The sequence below is a fragment of the Aquila chrysaetos genome, chromosome 7 (assembly GCF_900496995.4).
Source record: "Aquila chrysaetos chrysaetos chromosome 7, bAquChr1.4, whole genome shotgun sequence".
Lineage (NCBI taxonomy): Eukaryota > Metazoa > Chordata > Aves > Accipitriformes > Accipitridae > Aquila > Aquila chrysaetos.
Window position 1 is genome coordinate 41,158,301 of NC_044010.1, and position 24,879 is coordinate 41,183,179.

At 36.4% G+C, this 24,879-nt stretch overlaps 1 protein-coding gene across 16 annotated transcripts in view; it reads left to right on the forward strand.

Annotated features, from left to right (window-relative positions):
* The window catches only part of DMD (dystrophin), a 1,198,278-nt gene that overhangs the window by 273,919 nt on the left and 899,480 nt on the right, over positions 1 to 24,879 (forward strand). For all 16 annotated transcript variants that reach the window (XM_030020819.2, XM_030020811.2, XM_030020812.2 and 13 more), the window contains 4 exons: positions 9,576 to 9,668; positions 10,666 to 10,743; positions 13,760 to 13,852; positions 20,815 to 20,987. In XM_030020819.2, coding sequence (XP_029876679.1) covers positions 9,576 to 9,668; positions 10,666 to 10,743; positions 13,760 to 13,852; positions 20,815 to 20,987 — 437 coding nt within the window. The remainder of the gene's footprint in view (positions 1 to 9,575; positions 9,669 to 10,665; positions 10,744 to 13,759; positions 13,853 to 20,814; positions 20,988 to 24,879) is intronic.

Consider the following 24,879-nt stretch of genomic DNA (forward strand, 5'->3'; position numbering starts at 1 on the left):
CAGTAAGCCAGAAGACAAAAATTTCAGAATCTTTCTCTGCTGTCCAAGATTTTGCACTAATGCTTGTGATTTTAATCAAGACTGAAGATATTCCCTTTTTTCTGTTTTCTAATAACCACATATGGAAAAATAAATTACTTGAATAACAAATGTTCATGGAAACAGTCTGCTGTGGAACTGATGCTCCCTTAAATGAGACTTTTAGCCAAATTTGTTGCCTTTGGCATCTGCTACATACAGTTTGTGCTTCTCCACTGGAAAGTGGGCTGGCTCTTCCTTTCAAAAACCCTGCATTTTCATCTTTGCAGCTCGAACTGTTTAAAAATGCTGTTATAAAACTCTACCCACTATAAACTCAAAAATGCCTACACACTGTAAATTAAAAAACCACAAGTATTCTGGAACATGTAAATATAATTAACATTTCATCTTTTATTGAAAGTTACATCTGAGATAACACTATAAAAAAAATTAGTTGTTAGTTTATGGTATTTTTCTCCCTTATATGTTTCTTTGTGGAAGTGGGAAGCATAATTATATGCACACTTGCAAAAAAAGAAGCTCATTGCAGTCTGTTACTAGATTGCATGAAGCTAGCTGCCCTGTCAAAAGAAGTGCCCCTCTCCTTGACTCTGAATTCGTGATTCATTCTTCAAACCTTGTAGGAACTTGCTGAGTGTATGTCCATACCCACTTCCAGACGGTTTCTTTTGATCCCGTTGCCTGTCATCCAGTCCTTAAGGACCTTGCACAGCAATATACTGCAAAATAGGAAATGGTTCAGTGACATTAGCTGGCTAGATTAAACTGGTGAAAAAAAGATAGCTGCCAGATTTATTTTGTGTATCCCTGTAAGCTTTGTATTGTTTAAAAGAAAAGCAGTAGATGCCAACATTATACATCTACTGCTTACGAAATAGAAACTTTGTGTAATAATTACTGGGCAAATTAGCATAGATGTATTTAGTGAGCATCAGCTTAATATTTTTTTGAAACTGGTTAGTTTTTGTCTAAGCTTTGACAGTTTTCTCACCTTTTTTTTTTTTTTCTACACTTAGAAGTGTTTTTTAATGCACAAGTTAAGCTGTTGAATGGTTATGTTACTAAGTCGAATTCCTGCTCAGGTTGGTAGTAGAACTGAAAATCTATCACAGAACACTTCAAAATCCTAAGTAACAGGAGTATGAATTATCTGGGTGGTCAGTGTAGCTTTCATTGTTCAAGTGAAGAGTGGAATAATCCTTAAATCTTTGTTCCCATCATCTGTGAGCCACTTTGGTAATTTTTTGACCTGATCTGTATCTCAGATAAAGCTGTGCTGAAATTGCAATAGAGGTAACCTTTCATTAAAAAATACTTTTCCATTGATCCTGTCACAGAGGCTATAACCTGTCTTGTTTCAGATTTTAAAGGGGACATACATACTTATGTGTGAAATACATGCACCATATATGAAATAATAAGGTTTTGTTTATTTCTTTGTTAACAGATGTTATTAATATGTAATATTAATATTATTAATATGTAATATTTAATTAATAATTGCATTAAACCCTTCCACATTCAGGTAGGGGTATCCAGAGGTGGCTATACCATCTCTCTCAGCTTAGAACTGGCCCATCAAATTTTTCCTAAAAAATTGTTCATGCTTTGATTTGCATGTTTATGGTCTGCACACAGTGAGCAATATCAATTGTTTATAAGATATTTTCTTCTATGGTAATAGTCAACCTTTTGAAAAATAATATGAAAATTACTGAGATTATATCTTTTCATTTTAGCAATTGACATTATGGATTATATACCTTTTTGAAATATTATATATTGTAGTGCTATTAAAAAACTACTGTTGAAATTGTTATATTTTTCCTGCTCTAACTGGAGAGTGTATCAGTAGGTTTTATTTTGTTGTTCCAAACAGATCTTCGTTTTTTTAATACTACCATGCTATTACAATTAATATCTGCTCTTAATCTAGTTTCATTCTTATGAAAAATATAATACACTGAATCTGGAAAAAAATAATCTGGTTAGTGATGTGATTAATTTCAAAATCTCATTTTCAAATGGCATTAATAGATAAGACAGTATGTCTGATTTAAGTGAATTCAAGTTGTATTGGATAAACCTCATAAGGAAATTTTATATGACAATAGGATAGATAATAATATTTTGGCTTTGACTTTTAAACTGCCATGTGTCTAATTAATAAATAATGGTTTCCCTTTGCTTTCAGAGCAGAGAAAATAATTCAGCTTCATGAATTTCAGTGATCCCAAGGATGGGGAGCATTTCAACGTAACTTTAGGAAGTTCTGTTATGCATGATGAAACTTCCAATATTTTAATTATCATATAATTAATCTTACAGTAGCATTCAACAAAGGAAAGGTACATTAGAAGACTCTACAAAGGAAATATTTTTGCATATTGGGTCTCAGAAGGCCTTACATACTGGCTTTGGAAGAGTATGATAAAGTGTACTGAGGAGATAATAGAGATTTTCTGTAGAGCCTATGCAATAATTGGAGACCATGGTGAGATTGCTCTTCACTTGTTTATTAGCTCTCCTACCTCTTTGACGTCAGAACTTTCTGCACCTCTCTGTCCTTGTGTAAGTGCTAGGATGAGGGTAAACCAAAGATGAGGTATGAGTTACTATGACAAACTTATTTGCTTATTCTTTGATTTACATCAAGTTTCTGAGAGCTAAGAAAACCGGTGATAGCTATACTAACATAATTCTGTCTGCCAATATGTCTGTATTTCTGTTCTGGGTATGTATGGCCCCTGCAGAGAGATTTACTGATTTCTTTTAAAATGGAAATAACAAGGTATTCTTCAGAAACTAAAGGGGGTGTGAGTAGCCTTCTCTGTAATGACACTAGAAAAGTAGAGTGGCTCCTTCTGCTGAGGGGAAAACACCCTTTTACAAGAATTGAACAGAAGTGCCAGGAGGGTCTAGTGTCATTACCTGAACATCAGGGTCTTGACGTGAAACCGGCTTCTACTCTGGGAGTATGCATCTTGTGCCACCAGCATGAGCCGCCTTCCAACAATTGGTAAGACCTGTCCCTAGATCCCTCTTAAAGGGTAAAGTTGGGTGTTCTGGGCCTGCCACAGGCATTGTGATAGCTACCATGTTAAAATGCATGGTAATAGTTGGTTCGTGGCCTGTGAGAAGAGTGTGGCATCTTTAGAGAAGGGTTTTACACCTTCCTCTCAGTTGGTCACTAGTAGTAATTTTTAAATACCGGCATCCATCAGTTACTCCTCTGTGTAATTCCTTGACAGCTGAAGTTAGACTGCAAAAAAAGGTGTCTAGCACAAAGGCTGGAGCTCTGACAGTAGAGAGGCAAACTGCTTGTGCAGCGTTTGACTTCCAGCTGGCCGGCGTAGAGTTTCACCTGCAGCAGAATGGATGCCTCCGTGTTCTAACAGGAGAAGAGGATGGAAGGAGAAAGGATGGCTTGTGTGGCTCAAGTTATTGCTCAGTGCTCCCCATGAGTCAGTAAAGCTATGGCCCAGTTAAACTGTGTCTGGTACATCTTTCTTCCCTCATGACTGGGACAATATCTTTTGCTGCTGTAATAGTAATCCAGCATCAATGAAAGAAAATGTCAGTCACTTTCATGCAACTTCCCAGCGGAACTGAATAAACTGTAAACGAGGATGTTGGGGAGAGAAATTCAACCTTTAATATATTTAGCAGAGCAAGAGCAAGTATTAATAATCCCTCTTTTATTAAAACTGACTTAAAAGATCTGTTGAGATTAGCTCAATGACTGTTCTTTATTGTTTCACAGAGTGAGGCATCAAATATTTTGACTGCAAGAAAAGGCTGATTCTTTAGTCTTACTAAAAGTAACATCTCTAAGCCAACCAAGTTCTTATTTCTTCCCTACTGATGTCTATTCAGCAAAATTTACAGGTTTACAAACTGAACTTGAGACAATTACTTCAAAAAGTTATGTGAAGACTTATGGTTTATGTCCTTCTGCCTTTCTGGATTGTATCTTGTCTTTTCATTTTTTTAGTGATCAGTCAGTAGCCTGAGGTCCCGGCCAAACTGCAGGGCACCTCTGGCTCTTTGTTCCACAGCTCAGCACGCTGGGGGCACAGCTGGACCGCGCTACAGCTCCCTTCCAGGCTCTGTGCCCCTCCTGGAGGGACAGGTCTGGCCCCAAGCGGAGGTCTCAGTGATTTACCTGTTGCGGGAGTCTGAAGGACTTGTGTGTCCACTAGTTTTATTATAAGCTGATTTTTCCTATTTATGCCTAATATAACCTTAAATCTTCTGTCTAGTGCCATGCCTAACCTTGAATTCTCTGTCTTTACAGTGCCTTTTTTCTTTTAATTTATTCTGTCTCTCTCCATCTGTTGATAGTTTCGGTTGCTAGATTTCCCAGATGAACTGATAATAATAAGCCAATAAAACTGTAAAATGCATGAGAAATAGCATCCAACTTGTCTTACTGTAATAATCTTCTTACAGTCTAGTCTGCCCTCAAATGAAAAGTGTAATCTAAATACATACTTGCCTGCAAAGGAAAATGAAAAGTCTGAGATCTCTTCCTCAGCCAAGTTTTTACCCTCTGTAATTTTTCTGAAAAACTGGGGAAAAGTATCTATCATATAGCATTTTTATAAAACAGAAAAAATAAATGCATGTTAAAGAACCTCAAATGGTAGCTGTGTTACAGTCTTCTGTTATCATGTATTTTGCTGGACTTGTTATTATGGACTCATTGCTTGAAATTTTGAGTGTTTATGAATCTCAGGAAACAGAAATGCATTTCTAGCCTTTGTGTTTGTGGGAGAAAAATTAAGTTATGACTTGTTCTTAATCCTCTTCCCCTTCTTTCATTTCCTCTCCCTTCCCAACTCCTTCCTCTTCATATTTCCTTTCTCTTCACTCTGTTTTCCCTTACTATAGGATTTGCCTGTGCTAATTTATTCTAAAACATGATGTCTGCTGACAGTTTTATGCTAATCAGAATTTTTGGAGGTTTGACTCATAATTTTTGAGCACTGGGCAATAGGAGGGTCAACGTTCATGAATGGATGTCTTTGTACCTTCTCTGGACAAGATATTTTTCAACTATTTGGTGTTCTTGCCTGTATCACTTTCACAATGACTAGCTTGCATGTAGCTCTGAACAGAGAGCTTTTCATGGAATACCGGCTTTTCATGTAACACTTCCCACAATATTAACTTCTTCCATAATGTATCTGAAGAATGAGCTGATAAAATAGTTTACTTGTTTGATAAAATTTATTTGTTAAATTTACACAGAGAGAATGAGGTCTAATATAGAGTGTTTGAAAAGAAGAACACAGGAATGACAATGAAAGTAGTCAGTAGTGAGATGAATAGGATGGAGCTTGACGTTCTAAGATTTCTAAATATATTCACACAAAAAGTTTGCTACTACATTTATCTATCAACACTTACTTTCAGACTGTTTCCTAAATTTCTCCTTTCTTTTCCATCTACTTTTGTCTTTTTAGGTAGCATTCTTTGGCATAAAATTGGTTCAGTTGCTGTCTGAGCTTGGAAAATAACAATAATACACTTTAGATATTATTTCAGTCTAATACTGAGAGCATTCTAGAATATCTACATGCATGTACATATATATGTACATGCAGTTGAGTTAGTGCATGGAATCCTCTAAGTATGCTTTACTCCCTTGTAACACCTTGGGTAAGACTCTTCTGCAAGTTCCCATGTTTTCTTGAGATGTTAATTGTACATTACCCTGTAATTCTAAGACTAAGGCTTGTGTAGTTGACCATGGTAGTGTAGGAGGTTTTTTTCCATACAAATGTATTTTGTGAATTCCTTTCCTCAGTCCTTATTTAAGTTGGAGGGTTAATTTCATCCATGGTAAAACAGGAATCTTGTCTTCCCTTCTGTATCACATTTTTTTGCGGTGATTTTCTTTTAAAATAAATCCTTTGGATTTCCTTCAGGTCTTACGTTATGTAAAGATCAGCAGTTGCAGCCAACAGCCATATCAGCTAGACCAAGAAAATTGTCTGTGTTTTGACCTTTATTTAACATGAAGACAGTAGGTTAAAATAATACGTAAAACTGCCGTATACTTAAGTCCCTAGAGTCTTTCTAGTCATGAAGATTCTAACAAATTTCTGCCTTAGATTTTTCTTTTGTTGGTCCTACTTCTAGAAAGTAATTTCTGTTTCTTTCCTTTTTTTTTTTTTTTTTCCAATTTCAGTTACAATTATTCCCTCTTTTTCTTTATTCCGTATATTTTTTCTCATTGGCCTTTTCAACCCTGCCTCCAATCCCCCAAATCCCTCCATTAATTGTTGGTCTCCCTGAAATAAGCAAGTAAGGAAGAAAGAGATGATAATTACTTTGCTGATCCACTTGACTAATGTTATAAATAGCTTATATATTGATTAAGATCATACAATTTTCTCTAGTTTCATATTGCTTCCAGTCAAACTACTGGTTGGGAAATTAATAACATACTGATGAAAAGTTGCATTGTGCTTCATGTTCAGCATCTGCAGTCCTTACTCTGTCCTGTACTCTCTCTCATTTCCCCCATCTCTTCCATCATTGTGGGTTTTAAGAAAAAAAATGTCAGCCAACAATCCAGCATGCACCTGCTTTGGGCATTTTTTTAAATTAGGTTTTGGATAAGTTTGTGATATAGAGAGAGTAACAAATCAACATGCATACAAAGGGCACAGGAGATTCTTCTGAACGTTTTCATTCCTCTGTAGGTAAAGGGCGGTGGCTGTAGGTCACAACCTAAAAAAAGTTTTAAACAAGGTTATTTTCAACAAGAATTTATAATAAAAGACTAGGCATTTGTTTTGGCAAGCCATTGACTAGTCACACTTGTTTTTTCTTTGTTTTCAAAGCTTCATACAACTTAAGAGACACTTTTCAATGACACAATGAATTTATTTGATGCATCTTTGAGCCCTTTGTTTCTGAAGACTTACTGCAAAGTCGATCCAGTGAAGACATTCAATCTATTTGAGAAAGAAGACTTAATTACCCTGTTGCCAGAAAAATAGCAACCTTCTTCAGGTTAAGGATGATATGTGTGGCGGTAGTATAGGGTGTCTTAAGGTATTTTTATTTGCTGATTAATGGAAGGTATACTTTCGAGACCCTAAAAAATCAATGGTAAATTTTGTTTTAAGGTTTACTTGTAATACATTTGTAATTAATATGTTCTGCTGGGGATGCTGCCATGCTGTGTCTTTATTTTCTTTCTGAAAAGTTTACCACCCCCCCCCCCCCCCCCCCATATTATTCTGTCAAGCAGAATTTTTGGCTGTCCTAGATGGATTTCAACCTAAACTTTATGAATAGCTTAAATGCTGCATAAAGGAAGAAAGTCAGACACACAGGCAGTTATGAAGGCTAGTTCTATTTTTCCCTTATGATACAAAGCAATATAATTATATTCTATTATCAAAATGTCATTGTGCTCATATTCCCAGACTGATTCAGTAACATTATGGGAACAACTCTTCCATAGTGTTACAGAAGGGCCTATTGATCACTTCAACTTTCTAAAGCATGTTAAAATGTTCCCTTAGAAGTGCATAGGTCTTGTGCTTCCCCTCTGCAAAAATGACTTTTGTTCTGCAAGATTAGGAAACAAAATAAAGTCTCTCTGATTTAGTCATATGTTTTAGTTTTAAATTTGTGCTGTATGGAGTAAATAATAGACAGCTTCAGGAATACCGTGCGTGACTTGACTTGCATAATGGCACATGATTATTCATACCACAATTTAAAACATTTTATCAAAACTATTTCTTATATTAAATGCAAGGCAGGAAATAGAGTTGCTGAGTAGTGTTAGTTAAACAGATAATTCAAGAGGTTGAGCAGGGTGACTAAATCATATGTGAATCTGTTCAGTACTGGTTTTCAGATATTTTAGGTAGTCAAGTGGCAGCACGTGTGTTAACTAGAAATTAACTTAGTTGGAATGGGTTGTGCAGGGTGTGAAAACTGGCTAGAAAAAAAGGATTCCCACTGCTGTAAAAAATTTTTGATGTTTCAGATTTGTTTGCTCTGTGAAACAGAAACAAGACCTTACCAAAAAATGAAGGGATTTAAAGGAGCTCTTGCCCCAGAATAGCAGTTGAGAGAAAGAAAGAGGGAAGGAGTCATGCCAGAGCAGCCAATAGCACTAAAGTTTGTTCTGTACCCATAAATATTTATTGATTGAGGAAAAAATGAGTCTAGCACTGGAAACTGTCCTTAATTCTGTCCTCTGTTTAAGAAAACTTCCAAAGGAGTTGGTACTTTCTGCCAAAATACGTTTTTCATAAAATTCCCAGCTAGCTCTAATGAGTGTTGCAGTGAGTACCAGAACAACACTGCTGACAGGAAAGCAAATGTTTTCTGTGTAATATGGATTCCCAATTCTATATTGCTCTGTGGTAAAAGTGTAAGATATGTGATGTAGGTCAGCATGGTGTCAATTCTAGCAAATTAAAATACAGATGCTTCCTCTCGAATCAATCAAAGCATCTGTGAAACTTTACAAATTAGAAATAATGTGGACATGTGAATCTACTTGACACTGCACCAGATAATCACTTTTTTGTTGTGGTTCTCAATAGCTCTCATACATACAAAAATATGTCAAAATTTATAGGTACATATAAAAGTTGCACAGTGACTAAACTATACAAAATTATGTTTCTATATTTTTAATATTTAATGCATTAGTCAAAGCATCAGATCAGAAACGTGGCTTGAATTTTAGAAAGAAATTCATCTTTTACCATTGTCACATGAGGGAAAATCCCAATTATTTCCTTTCGTTTTTTGCTGATGCTATGTACTAAATTGTGGTTTAGGCACTTACATTAATGAGGCTGTGATTCAGTACAATTCCAAGTATGTCCTATGAACATAGATATGTTTCTTAGATCCTCACTAGAATAAGCCTGAAACTTTTCTCTCTCTGTGTAATTCCAAGTTTGTTTCTGCCACATGAAGGTGCCTACTAGGCACTTAAACTTGGTATCTCTTTCTGGGTGTTTGGTGGTTTTGTTTGGGTTTTTTTCATCTGGCAAATTATTTTTCCTATTTTTCTCCTGAATTGCACCTTAATTGCCAAGTTCAGTTTGTGTTCTAGCTTCATTAGTATTTAGTTCTGGCTTATTTGTTTGAATTAATGGTATGTGCACAAATTACAAATTATTGGATCTGCAGCACTTTCTCACGGATGATATCAATAGTGTAATTTTAAGAGGGAATAAAGGCTGTACTTTCCTTACCATAAGAAAAATATTTGAAATAAGGTAGGCACCAATCTGTCTTATGCCATAGAACCCTATTAAAAACAGATGTGAAAGAATCCTATCAGTTTAGTTGTAAGATATTTTCTTCCTTTACTTTGCATCATACCTTTCATATTTAACATTTAATTAGCACAGTGTATTTACACAGGTGGAATACACCACTTTGCAAGACAGTGGCTTTTACAGCTTTCTGGTCTTTTTTTAGCAAATTGATTCTTCCTTTTTTTGGCATTTGAACTAACTAAAGCCATTGTTTCATTTCAGTTTGGAAGACGTTACATTGAAGATCTTTTTAATGATTTTCGAGATGGACGAAGACTTCTGGAGCTCCTGGAATGCCTTACAGGCCAAAAACTTGTATGTATATATTAACATGTTAACTATATATTGAAGTCTTGATGTTGTGATAATTGTGGTAGGTGGTGTTCATTAATTTCTGCCATTGATGAGGTCCTGTGGAAACTATTTTTTAGGAGTCTGAATATTTTTTACTTTCATTTGAAATTGAGGAAACATTGTGACTCAGAGCTATATTAGACAGTAACCCTTTGCTAGGCATATATTTGAAATGAAAATGTTCTAGTTTGTTGTATGCACTTATTAAGGAAGTGTGGCAAAGAGAACTAAGACTGAGGCAGGGTTCATTTAGATTTTAGCTGGAATTCAGAAATTATTCATCACTAGGTATTTGTGCCAAAAACAAGGAATAGAATTTAATATGTAGAATTAGAATGTTTTGCTAATAAATGTCATACATACAGTCCGTATATTGGAGTTGTACATGTCTGAAAAGGGAGAACAACTTGCTGTTATTAACCTGGAAATTCTGAAGTGACACATCACATGTATTTTTGAATATCCCTCTTGTGTTCCTGCTTGGACTTTGTGAGCTTGGGATTTTTCTCTGAAGCTTTCTCACAAGAGAGTAGTGAAGCAGGCTGGGAGTTTGAGAATCAAAATTCAGAGAGAATATATTTGTAAATAAATATTAAAGGAACCAATGCTTCTCTGTTTGGTTGTCACAGTAATGTTCCTAAATTGTGCCATGGAGAAGACAACTAATCATAATAAAAAAAATCTGGAATTATCTGATTTTCTGTACATTTCAATGATTCATTCACTGAAAAATGTCAAGGTACCAGATTACCTGCCAGCTGTGGATCCACTTTGTTTCACAATTGCCTTTATTTTGTATCGGAAAGCTGCATATGAACGATGTATGGTAATATTCTCACTGTTGTTGTCATAAACTTACGAAATAGAAAACTGCAGGTGTAATATAAGATTTGAGTTACATAGAGTGTATTCTAGTTTCTGATTTTGGGCAGTCAAATTTGTTTTATTTTCTTTGTAGGCAAAAGAAAAGGGCTCCACAAGAGTTCATGCTCTGAACAATGTCAACAAAGCACTGCAGGTTTTGCAGAGAAATAATGTAAGTAATCAGCCGGACAGGGTCAGAACATCCTATAGATAGCACACTTAATGCTTTCTAAGTGTTGGATCAAACTCTGGCCTATAGGATACAATTGCTGGAGTCAAGGCAGTTTTATTGATGTGACTTAGATACTTCATCATTCAGCACCAGGATTGAATGTATTTCATAGAGTTTAAAATCCTCTGCCAGCAAACGTTTGAGTAATATATCTATAAAGGATGCTATCTGAAGACAGATCAACATGCACAATTTTATGGTAATGCATGGTATTTAAAATACATTTTAAAAGGTTAATTACAAGAAGTCATCCGTAGCTGGTTAGAAGGTGCTACCTATCAAAATATCTGCTCACAAGCACTGACAATCATGAAGTCTGAAAAACTGAGGCTTTTCCTACGTGAAATCTTTTTGGTAAATTTTCATTGGTGTCTGTTCCTTATGGTTCATAACATTAAGGAAATGAATCATATCAAAACCACTTTCCATTCTACTTTGTCAAGATTGACTTTTCAAACCAGTATCCTGTGCATCATTTTTGAGTAAATATTCTCAGAATGTCTTCCTTATGCAAGCATTCTAATGGACCCATAACTTTAGCAGACATTTTCAGTGGCCAACTAATTATATCATATCTCCTTCTCAAGAATAAATGCAAATAAACTATAGCATTCGCTTAAACTTAACAGTAAGATGTGATGGAACAGTGATAATGTATTCTGTGCCACATATTATATTGGATTTCTTGATAGCTGCAGTAGGTCACTAAACATGCTTGAGTTCAGCTGCTGAATAAAGTTATCGATTATCTAAGGTAATGCTTATCCATCTGAAGATTTGTGCATAAATGAAAGTGACCTTATAAGACTGGCATAAAGACCTCCGGCTTGATTTTTCTTTTTATAAATGGAATTTCATGTAAATAAACAGAAGAAAAAGCTTCTACTTCTTCAAAATCTGCAATATTTGATATTGTTGAAAAAAACCAGCAATACATTATTTCACAGTATACAAGAAGGTTTTGATTGCATACCTGGAATGTGGTTACAAAGTTTCATAGTAAATGTTTTGAAAAGTATTTATTCACTACGTATCAGCTAAATCCATTTATGTGCTTTTCATTCAGTTTCCAGAACACAACAATAGTCCCTTTTAAATATAGAAGGAAAACAGAGAGTATTGCAATTGAAGAATATAGAAGAAAAAGCATTATTTTAGGAAGTGAAGTGGTCATCCAGTGGCCATCATATTCATGTAATGAAAACCTTATGAGCTATATACAATATAAAAATTAGTATAGTGTATATATATACATACATACATATATATATATATATATAGTATAAAGACAAAAGATCTGCCTCTGAAATAGTTTCCTTAACCTTCAAAATGATCTCAAGAGTGATTTCTGTGTGACTGCAGGAATGCAAAATCAATGGTTCTAAAGCTATTTAAAGCCGGTGACTAATCCAGATTTTTCTGCTGGTATGTGCCATCCTTGTGCTGAGGTTCTGCAGTTATCTGGGTGGTAACAGATTGAAAAATGCTGCTGCTTCCAGTCAACCCATTTTACAGATTTTTTTTTTTTTTCCTATGGAAAGGTGATAGTGTTGGGGTGGGGGGGTTGCCCCAGTATAGCCTCAGGCAACACTGAGGCAAACTGGGAAGTGTTCCTGTGTTTCAGTAAAACAGATGTAGGCTCTGTGTGTTCAGGCTTCCATTTCCAAAAACAGGTGGAGGGTTTGGCCTGTAGAACGTGTAGGTGGTACCCTAATAAGCTTTGTTGTGGCTTACTTGCTACATGGACCCCATTTGAAATTCAGGACATAAAGTCTAAATTCCACTTGGGAAATGTTTCAAGACACTGTAGGTTAGAATGAATTGCCAGTCTCATATGCTTTGAATACAAAATGATGCATTCTTAAAGAAAAGAGTTCTTAGAGAGTTTTAGAGTTCTTGACAAACTATCTGCTTTGTATATGATTAATAAAAATGACCTATACATAGATGCAGTGATATTAAAAAAAAAAAAAAAAGAGGCTTGTTTTAAGTGTGCAAAACCTTTAGTCATTCTACAGATGTAACTTCAAATAGCTTCAGAAATACAGTAGAGATACGCAGGCTGTAATTTGTGGGGGAATGAGGTACTTTGCTGTACAAGTATCAGTTCTGACCATGAAAAAATGCATCTATGAAACAGTGAGGATGCAAATTTTATAGTCATAGTTTCCATCCAAAAGTGCAGGTCTTAGCTTGTGTTGTCTTGCACTTGCATCCCTGAATTTGGCATTCTTATTTAGATAGCATAAAAAGTGTGGGAGGGTGAAGGTTCATTTCACATGTGGAGGAAAGAATATTCCAGAGTGATAAATGCTGATGCATATGAATTTGCAAATGCATAATATAATTATGGAAAACAACATTATTGGACAAACTAATGTGGAAAAGACTTGCTTAGATCACAGTCATTGGTTTCTCTCTATTCCAGAACACATCCTGCCTTGCCTTATACATTGTAGAATTTAATTAAGGCAAAATAATTTCTATTTTAACCTAAATATGTAGAACAGTATCTTGGGTTTGTAGGTTCTTACAGTGTCTAGATGTGTGTGTAGCTTTCAGCAAAGTATATTATGTAAGGTAGTATAGAGCATGATACAGGAATTTTTCTGTGTCACCCATCAGTTTTGTGATTTGTAATTGTAGAGGCTCAATATAAAAGATTTTTGAGTTATTATTGACTATTACTTTTAATTGTATGTTTTCACAACATGCTATAACTGGAATAATTGGAACCCTAGATCACTGCTTGCTTTTTGCCAGCACATTAATTGTGCCATTTATAAAATGAGTTGGATGTTTACTAAACAACAGAAACCAAATGAGATTTACCCTAGCCTATCCCTCCCTCTCCCTCATCACAAAGAAAGTTGAACACCAAATGTATGAAAATAACACCAACCTCTTATGCTTGCTATTAATCTTACACAAAATTTTTTTTTTGTTTCTTAAATAGGTTGATTTGGTAAATATTGGGAGCTCAGACATTGTGGATGGAAATCATAAGCTGACCCTTGGTTTGATCTGGAATATAATCCTCCACTGGCAGGTGAGTGGCACTGCTGCTTACTTTCCATGAAGTACCTTTCTTCCACTGATCTTTTTTCCATTATTATCTAGCCACAACCTACAAAGTAAACATAGATGTTGCTAACAGTGTCCTAAATCAGCAAGTTTTATGGCTGTCTGTTTACATATTATCTGGGATATTAGGAATCTTATGAAGATAAAATAGGTTTTAGAGCATTAGCGGCAGCTCTTTTGACTCTAATTTCACAGTCAGATGTTGCAAGAGAGTATATAATATGTTACTGTAAGAAAAATGGATAGACAAAGCCAACATGGATATGTAGCTTTCAGAGTCCTTTTCTTTTTAATATCTTAGAAATAGTGACTTTTATATTTTAATGAAATAATTGCATTTGTTGCTTTTTGCTGCTGACCCATCCTGCCAAGAATTATTTTTAGAACACTAAAAAGCTGCGACTCTTGACAATTTATTGAAGCAGATGTGGCTCATTTAGCTTCCTTTCTCTTTAGAGAGAAAGGGGCGTTTATGATAAAAACCAACATGGAAGATGAGAACACTTAAGTAAACAAATTCTGAGACTGTAAAATAAAAATTCAAAAGGAACTAGCATCTAGATGTCCTGATTCTGTGTGTTTGTATGAATCTGGGCTGAGTCTGTCCATTTGTGTTGGCTCTGTTCCACAAGCAATAATCTACAAGTTTTTCATAGCATTACAAGCAAAGATGGTGGGAAACAAAGCCTAAAAGACTTTATATTAAAAACTAAATGCTCCTATCAAAAATGACATGTGCATCATTCATTGAAGTAGGGGACATTTTTTTTCTTAATTTTACAGGATATGTTGTAGTGAAAGCAACAGAGAAAAGCTGCAAATAGTTAATCACTTCTTCCTTTGACTCCCTTTCCAATATTCCTATTTAATTGCATAACATTGTTCTAAATTACTTATTAAGAGCAGATGGAATATGAAACCTAGCTCTGCAACTTTTTACCAATAATGCTTGAATCACTGTGTTTTAATTTATATGAATTATGGACTGAGATGACTATTCACATTCAAATGTGTATTTTGATTTGTTCATATTTTATCCTGAAGCAAAGTGTTAAAGATGTGCTTTAGTATTAGCTGTGTAGTTATTAATTTTTCTTTCAGTTTTTCGCACCATTCCTCTTAACGCATACTTGCACACACACAGAAGACACACATGTTCCCTGCTATAGTCTGGTGAGGTTTCTGAAAGCAGGCATATGCTCTTAGAGTATTGCTTGCTTGCAGTACATAGATGATTCGCTTCGAGCTTCATCTTGAGCCTAGTGATAACTGTGATAGCGGCTGTGATGGTACCCGTGACTTCAGCTGAACCACCCATGTATGAAAAGTCCAGGGATCATATTTACAAAGCAGTGGTTAAAGGTGTGACACTTTCTGAGCGTAGTCATAATGATTCGGTCCATGTTTAGCCTATACTTTGAGTTCTGTGTTTTGGTTTGTTCTGTTCATGGATTACTGAAAGGAAGTGACTTGGATGTTCTGGACTTCTCTTTTTATTCAAAATTTTGTAAATAAATTCCTAATTTGGCTAGAATTCAATTTCAGTTTCTTTTTTAAAGAGTAGCTAAAGCCTGGTTGGCAAGAAGCAGCCATTATTATATAATAGCCCTGTTGCTGTTGCATAATGATGAATAATTAAAAAATAATATAAAGCCAGTTTTGTACTCAGGCTTGTCTCTTTTTAAACAAAACTCAGGAGATATTGGTTTGCTGCCTATTTCCCTCAAAGGACTGGAACTGTTCAAAGTGAATTTTCTTACTTCTTCTCTGTGGAAAAGTCTTTGTTCTTTTTCAGATTTTCTTTCAAGTTTTGAAGTAATTTGCATGATCTAGAATATGTTCCTGATTGTTCCGCCCTGTTTATAGGTTGGTACTATCTTACATATTGACAGCACTTCTGGTGAAACAAGACTGTGAGTTTCTTAAGAAAGGGTGTTTCTTCCCATTGGTACCGTTTTGCCTATCAGAGATTGTTCTTGGCACTAAGCAGCTGGAAACACGACAAGCTGTTGTTAAAGACTAAATTGTGGACTCAGGGCCACCAAACTTATCTGCCAGTTGTCTACAGTTGGGTAAAACATCTCGTTACCTGTGATACCTTATCAAGACTACTATATTTATTTGTAGTCTGTGGGAGGCCTAAAAAAAATAAATAATATGACACAGGCTAGTTGATTTAGTGCATGCTACTGGTGCAGTTTGTGTTTGATGGTTCAATCCTGCTTTTGCAAATCCTTTCACTTTCTGATTCCAAGAACTTGCAGTCCTGAAAAGAGTTGCCTAGAGGAAGATTATCTGCCTGCATGTAAAAAAAAAAAAAGATACCTGTTGTGAGGGCAGTTAGTTTGTTGCAGATGAACAAGCTTTTTCCAGTTTCACATCCTGCAGCCAGGACCACATTAGGACAGAACTGTATTTATGTATGACAACAAGACCATCCCTTACAAAAACGTCAATCTCTTTGTGTAAACAAAAAAACCAAACAAACAAAAAAAAGTGCTAGAAGAAAGGTGCATGAATGGAATAATGAGGCAGTACCAGTCCGAGTGGATAGCAGCAGTCCCATTGAGGAGAGGCTGTGGTAGAGGCATTGCAGCAGACGAGATTTGACTCATTCTTGCCACTCTCATTTCTGTTCAGTAGAAATCTTGTGGCTTCCGTATCCCCTGTGGTGATGGTGTCCTTTCTTATCTAGCCTGTTTTTCAGATTATTATTAAAAGTTTCGCTGAAATTGAATCATCGTTCTGAGTTGAGCACCTGCTGCCAAAGCTCTTTATGGTACTGACTCGATCTGAGTTTCTATTCCCTTGAAGCTGCTGCCCTCTTTCTCACAGTTCTGTGATCCCAGCCTCATTGCAGCATTAACATTTAAGCAAAACCAAAACAAGACCATTAATTTCTGAACTGTTACATTTGACAAAGACTCTTAAGAGTGGAAAAACATTCTATATTGCAGTATGCAAGTCGTTTTATTTCGTTTTTAAAAGCAAACTTATTTTCATATAGAGCATGAAAAAAAAAACCTTAGCAAAAATCTTTGGTAAGAGTCGCAGCCAAAATCTTGACTTTCTTCAGAAAAAAAAGCAAAATAAAAGGCATATACGTAAGGCAAATATTTCAGAGAGAGGTGCATTTCAACAGTCAGCCAGCCTCATTTGGAGAGCTATTAAAAGCATTGAGCCTGTTGTGCTCTTGTTGCAGAACCGTTATTTTAATTGGAATTACCATTTTATTTTATGTTGAATTGTAATGGTGGAAATGAAATACTAACAGTTCTGTCAATCCACCTGAAATCAATGAGCAAAGAATATCCTTTACTTTGATAGGTGTCTTGAACATCTATGAATATGTTCTTTTAAGAGTTCTTTAAAATGTGCTTTGAAAGAGTTTAGTGGATTCTAGCTATAAAAAAGTAATCCATGCAGCCAGAATACCTGAAATATAGCAAGTAAATAATACTAAGTTGTTCTGTTGGGGAGCTGTAAGGTCCCTATTTGATTGAGAAAAATGAAAACACCTTGCTTTGCGAATAATTTTTTTAGATTCTCTCCTTCTTCCCTCCCTCTCTTCTAGGGGCTGGCATCCTGAAGCCAAGTGCCAGTCTTTTACAAAATGTTACGCGCCTGAGTGTTGGTTTTAGGTGAAACAGATGTAGTGCAAGCCTGAGATCATGCTGCGTTCCTAGTCACACACACACAGCTACGCGCACCCAGATTACAGGACGTGGTCCTGCAGCGGGGAGATCAGAGGTCCTCTGCCACCGTGAGCCAGGCCTGGGCGCTTCTCAGTGGGGTGATGAGAATAGCAGTGCTCCCGTTCTGTTCACAGCTCTCCGTTTGGCAATATGACGTTTCATAAGTCATCTTGGTGGTGTCTGTGTTGCCCTTTTCCCCCTCTTCTGTTCAAAATTGAATCTTTTCTTATTGCTGTAGTATAGGTCCATTCCCCAGGAAAAGCAAGTATTTCTATTCTCTGGAAGTCAGAGTTTCCTACACCTTAAAGCTTTGTTTCCTGCCAGGCTATATTGCATTAGAAAGGAGAGGTGACAAAGAAATGACTATCAGAGGTCAACTCATCATTTGAGAGCAAGAGGCAGAGCCTTTGAAATGGCTGTAGTTTTTGAGCCTGGATCCTGAGGGAAGCTTATCCATCCAAAAGCTCTTCAAGCTGACATGAACGCACCTCTACGAACTACTGTTTCTGAGCAGTACGTCTTAACCAAGAAGCCTCCAAAAAGCTTCCTTCGAACCTCAATGTCAGCCAGCATTTTTCCAGTCAGACGCTGATCTCGCTTCAGGCCCCAGCCGTCCTGCGGGCAGCGTGGTGCTGCGCCTGCAGCGGCGTGACGTGACGTGACGTGACGTGATGTGGCGTGGCGTGACGTGGCACGGCGTGGCGCGGTGCTGCCGAGGTGCTGGGGGGGTGGGAGGGATGGCAGTGCCCCTCGGGACGCTCGGGAGGACAAGGTGGCTCCAGCTGTAGAAGTGTTTTCCACCGTTTCTCACTCAATAGGAAGTGATGTCAGCTTTCAGGATGAGATTGGACCCTTTCACTTCGTTGTTTTAAATGCCTGCCACTCCTCAGGAGACAACAAAAAGTCATAAATTTAACAGTCTTCATTGCTGCGGAGAAATGCAGGAAAATGAGAATAAATCTCTATCCATTGTCAGCGTATTAAACTCAGCAAGATGAGTTTGAATCTATTTTGTTTTCGGTTATGCAAAAGTAGAAATAAATGCTAAGTTTTTGGCTTCATCTCTTTAAATTAAAAGGAAAACTATCACCTGGATTCTTCTGAGTAATTGCCTTCCTGACGGCCCATTCTTTTATTGTTTTTGCCTAATTTCCTCTGTTCATACTTAATGCTTCTTTCTCTTAAGTTAATGTAAATTCAAACACGTGATCTTTCCTATATGTTATGAACTTTTATATTTCTAAATCTTGTGTTTCTGCATTCATTCAGCTATCCTTTTATATGAATGTGTGTTATATTTTTCGAATGTTACAGTTTGCTTTTAATATTAAGATAAATCTTCATTTGTAAATAGAAGCACATGATAAAAATACAGAACGAACAATGAAATCCTGGCTTGGACAATTCTCCATTACCATGATTTCAATATTTTCTAGTCTTTCATAGTGTTTAAGTTTGGTGCAGTAGATGCTAATCTTGAAACTTCTTTTTAGCAGCTGGATTCATGAAAAACAAAATTTTATATTTTGATATCAGTGAAGGGGCTTCGCCTGGAAATAAAAGAAGCAAATCTTTTAGCTTCTTGCTGAATTACGTAAATCTGCTTGGGCAGCTCTCAATAATGAAGATACTAAAAATATTAACGAGAAGCTCAAAATACCCACTCAGACCTATGAAGCAAAACTGAAGAGTGTATTTCCTAATTTTCTTAAACTCTTTACTTTCTGTCTCCTGGTGTAGAAATGGAGGCAACTATAAAATGCTGCTATCCTTATCTGACAGAATTTTATATTAATTTTCATTGGTGCAAATTACAATCTTAGACTAAAGTCAGGAATGTGTCCCATGAAATTTAGAGAGGATCAGTTTCTCCTCCCATCTCAGAAACTAGTAACTTATAAAGTTAACTTTATACCTAAGTCTCAGAAGGAAAATTGAAGGCACTGATACTCTTTGGCTAGGATGCATCTGAGATGTAAAAACAAGACATTCTTTTAGTAATTCGTATCTTCACTTATTCAAATGATTGAATTTATTATTACTGTGAAACTAGCAAGCAACTTACCAAACTGCACAATAAAAGGATATCTGTTTTTTTTCTACAGTATCATAGTAATTAATTGTTTTTGTTGTTGATTATTCTTTGAGATTACATCTTCTGCATGTTATCTTATGGTTTTTACAATTTCAAAGTGGTCCATCCTCTGTCATAAGGTAGCTTCTGCACTGAATGTTGTTTTTTGACTGATACTGGCTGCAGAGCAGTTCCAAGTGGAGAATTATAATGAAATTATATACTCCATAAGCAAATAAGCAACAATAAGCAACCTTATACTTAAATTATATCTTAGGGAGTATTTTAAAAGAGCTGCTAATCTTTACAAGATATATGGAGAAAGCAATGATTTAAAAGGGATTAGTTTACAGGAAAATAAATTACAGACTTCTTAATAGAAGTTTTGGGTGCTCTTTCACTAATAAAGAAGTTGCTAAGAAATATATAATCGACTACATTATGTCAAACTCCATGCTCATATTTTTAGAAGCCCTCAGTATTAATGGGTTTTTGTAAAATAGTAACTGTAGGTCGGTGAGCTTTCTCTAATGAAAGAGGAATATTAACTATTCATGTAAAAATATTAAAAAATGAAACATATACAATATTCTTTAATGCATGCGATGAAATTCACTTTTCACCCAAGTGCATGTATGCAAATATAGTTTGCACATTTGAGTCAAAAACATCATCTGCTGTGCACTGAGCAAATTTATTTTGCCTTGGTACTTATGTCAACTCGGTCAATGAGAGAAGAATGCTTTACATCGTTTTATCAACTTTTCCTATATTGTATCATATTAAGTAAGGATATGTTTCCAGACCAAAGAAAACTGCAACGAGAAATACTTAGTTTAAACGAACTCTGTTCCCGTTAGCGGTGAAAACAAATGTGCCTTCTCTGTTCATGCATGGAACGCTTCACATGGCACAGGGATGAATGTACTGAATGCCTCAGCAATGGTGACCAAGAAGTCAGTATCAGTTGCCTTTAAGCATTCTGTCTTGACTGCTATCATTATACTGTGACACCAAGTTTGTTCTGTAATTACTTAGGAGGTTTTTCTTTACAGCTTAAATCTAGGCAACCGGAAGGTTTTTTTGTGTCAAAAAAAAAAAAAGTCAGCTTTTAATGAGTAAGTTCAATCATTGATGAAATTCTGTCACTTATTGCAGGTCAAAGATGTAATGAAAAACATCATGGCTGGACTGCAGCAGACAAACAGTGAAAAGATTCTGCTGAGCTGGGTCCGCCAATCGACTCGTAATTACCCACAGGTCAATGTTATCAATTTCACCAGTAGCTGGTCTGATGGATTGGCTTTCAATGCACTCCTCCACAGTCACAGGTAGGAAAACTAACTTTTCATTATTTCGGTGAGCTTGTAACAGACAGCTGTAACAGGGCTTGAGGATGGTGTATCTATTATGTGGGGTTTTTAGCTGCTTCCCGTGTGGGTGTTTCAGCATTCTTTTAAATGGCCGCCTGTTTTGCTTTGATCTGGGTGCTGTGTTTTGTGTCAGACTGAACCCTTTTCTGGAGGGAGGGGGTCTGAGCTTTTCGCAGCGCCACTGAATATGCTCAGTTCAGATCCTTTTCTGGAATTTCAGCATATCTACCAAGTAGATAGCCTCAAGGAGTACAGGCTTGGAAGCTTTTGAGAAGAGCAAGGAATAAATCCAAAACTAAGCCTTTGAGGTTGCCCTAGAGGGAGAAGGAGATTTTTCTGTGGGGACTTAGAGGGGGAAAACATAGTGTTTGTTGAAAGCCTCTGACAGTTGCTGGATTGAAAGTATGGATTTGCCTCGAAAAGACACAGCTGGAGAAGGTAGCCTTTGTTTTCAAAACCTTTCATGTTGTTCCCCCAGCTGATTTGAGTTTTAACCCTCTCTCAGAAGTTGTCTTGTGCTAGTCTATGCTGTATAAAACTCTAGAGTTTCAGAGTTCTCTGGTGGTTCTGTGTACTTGGCTTAAGGAAGACACGCAAGACAATCTATCTTAAAGGTCTTGTTCTTGCCACTACTGGTTTTAAAGCAGTACTTATTTTTCTGATGCGATAAGCCTCCCGATTTCTCTTCTCCTACTTCTATACCTTTCTTTTAAAGGGGGCTGTCCTGCAAGGTGGCTGACTGCTCCAAATTATCACTGAGTTGAGTTTTTGAACAGCTAAATGGGTACGTTCTCTTTGGTAAGAGATGGCAGGGATTTACAAGATATTAGTACAAGTCAGGCCATTTATTGGTTTTAGTTGCATTAAAGGCTTAAAATAAGTCAAAATACTTCTAAAAGCATAGTCTGAGACAATATATGCCTTCTAACTTAAGCAGTGAAGAGCTGCAGGTATTTCTTCCCCAAATTTTCACTGGCTCATGTAATTGTTTCTGAATGAAACTGTCTGAATAAGTCTACTGCTGTTGTAGTCTGAAGACTTAACACTGACAGCCATTTACAGTGGCTATGCCTTACACCACCATGCCAGGCACAGTAGGCATCTCTTGCTGTGAGTCCAGTTTTTCACCCTGCATATGCCTGGAAGCCTTGAGTAGATCTGACTGAAATAAGGTCCAGGAATATTCCATTACAAGTGCTGTTTGCTTGTCATGTTAGGAATGAGGCATTATCTTAAGGAAGAACTTATTATACTCTAAAAAGGCTTCGTGTATGTCTTTCACCTGCATTCAGTATTATAACATTAACAACTGGCTTTCCCACCATCCTGCTGTTACTCTGCCATTGATGCGCTCGCACTTTCTTGGTGTTGGTGCAAGTGTTTATGCAGGTATTAGGAGAACTGGGTTTATGGAGCTAAATAAGATAAGAACTACAATACAGTGACTATGTCACTAGCTTTTGATAACTACTTTATTCATTGGTCATTCATTAAAATGTGGTTTGAGGAGTTTTTTTCAAACACTCTCTAAACTTAATATTTTGTTATTTCCACTGGTGATCATTTCTCATTTTAATTTGCTCTGTCTCTCATTTCATAAGTAGTTTCATTCTGATGGACGTGAATATAAGAATGCAATTATCCTGTAGAACTCAATGAATCTTTCTTTCTAAAGATCTGATTCCATACTTGCAGATGATTAAAAACAAGACACACACCACCACCCCCCCCTTTGTGTAGGATACTCTTCCATCTGCATCACTTACCTTCATGGAAGTTCTGTTACAGCGTGAGATCTTACACATAATTTCTGTGGGCGTGAATACTTTTTCATCTTCCTAAAACATTGTCTATAAATGGCTTTATTAAGTGGGAAAATGCTGGTTTTAACTCAAACACCAGGTTACTTAAGTCACACAGGAACTCTGTGATACAAAAAGGACTGAGTGATTCCTACTACTTTTGGTGGTACACTGCTACCTCTGTTACATTGGATACAGCTAGGGAAAAAAAAGTAGATACAACTCAAAGGGAAAATACTTTATTTCATAAATGCCAAAAAATAGTTGTGCTGAAATTATATTGGATAACTAATTATCACTGTAGACTCAAAGGCTAAAACCAGTAGCACTCTATGGCATTGTAACTAGCTTGATTTCATTTTCAGCTTATGAGTGCAGCAGAAGGCCAAAGTGGTGGCACATCTTTTCACACACACACAATACCAGGCTGCCTGTTTCCTGATTAGGGTATCTGATACTCATATATTCAGGTTGTGTGCTCTACATGACTGTATAATATCATTTGGTGTCTGAAATCAGAATTTGGAAATTCCTTTTTGTCCCTCTTTGTAAGAAGAGCTCCAGAAGTCTGAAGAGAGGACCTTATTCAGGAGCAGTCCCTAGCTAGGGAAGGCAGTTCCCTGCCTAAGCCACATTGGGATGGTCTAGACAAATCTCTAAGTGTCTGTATGTCATACTTTACGTACTGCTGTGTTCAGTTCAGTTCAAAGTTCACCAGTTGTGAACATTCATTTCCTGCTCGCTACAATTTATGCACTTTATTCAGGTTTTCTAAAACAGAGATGCAAAACTTTTACTCTTTTGTGTCTGCTGCCATAAATCTTGCATAGCTTTCTGCACAGTGAGCCTATCTTCAATAGAAGTGAAGAAGAATTACTCCACAAAGTCTTGTCTCTTGCCCAGTAGTTAGTGGACTCATCTGGGAAATGGTGAGTGTGCATTCAGATTCCCTGAGGCAAGTGTCCAAGACCCAAGACACACCAGTTGTCTTCTTCTGGACTTTAATCACTAAATTATACTGCAGAATTCTCAGAGGAAGACCTAATGTTCTCTGAAGCCCTGAGTCAGTAATTTTTAAGATGAACCTCTGTCCTTAGTGTGTTCTCTATATTGATTTTTGGTGACTTTGCACTTCCTGCTCAGTATGTGGGAGCACTGAATTGTTCTTCAAGATGCAATCAATAAAATAGGTCCACTAAGATGCTCTGAGTGCTCAGGAGCACCTGGCTCTATCGTAGAAGAATTAAAAGCCTTCTCTAAGAAGTGTTGACACCTAATTTAGTCACTCTAAAATGCAGGTACCTGTTTGTTGGGTGTCAGAGTGTCTTGGCTTCATGTCTAAAAATGACAGTTTTAATATAACCTTAAGAAAAGTTGATCAACACTGGTTTACATGAAATCTCAGAGAAACGTGGTGTCTCACACTTCATTCCTTTTAATATTTTGTGGTTTACATACATAGAATGACAAGTTCTCTGAAGACAAACAATTTTGAATTTAGCTCCTCTGTTTTCCCTGTTTGACCTTCTGTTTCTCCAGCTCTCCTGTTCTACTTCTCTTCCATTTCCTTGTTCACCGTAAAGTTTGGTCCAGATATTCTCTTCTTTTTCCTGTCTTCCTCCGAGTTTATTCCTCTGTATTTCATTAATTCACTTTTTCCATTGTCTTTTTTCCTCCTTTTTTACTGTCTCTTTCTACAATACCTTTTAGTACCTCTCTTTCTCCCAGCAATTTTTATATTGAAATGGGCTCTTGAAGAAAAACAAGGATTTGTTGCTCTAATTGTCAGAACAGCTACAGGTCTCTTTATGGTTACTTATGAAATAACCTAGTACATACATAAAATACATTGGTAGAAAATTTCATTTTTAAAGATTTAAAACATATGTTCATCAATCCTGAAACTTAAGAGACTTGCATGATTTAATTGTCAAAAATAGTCTTTACTGCAAATAGTAGCTTCTCCTTTTGAGACTGAAGTCTTTGAGTTTAGTCTTTCCTTCAGGTGTATTTCAGAGGTAAGCCATAAGCCTTCTGTGTTGACCCTC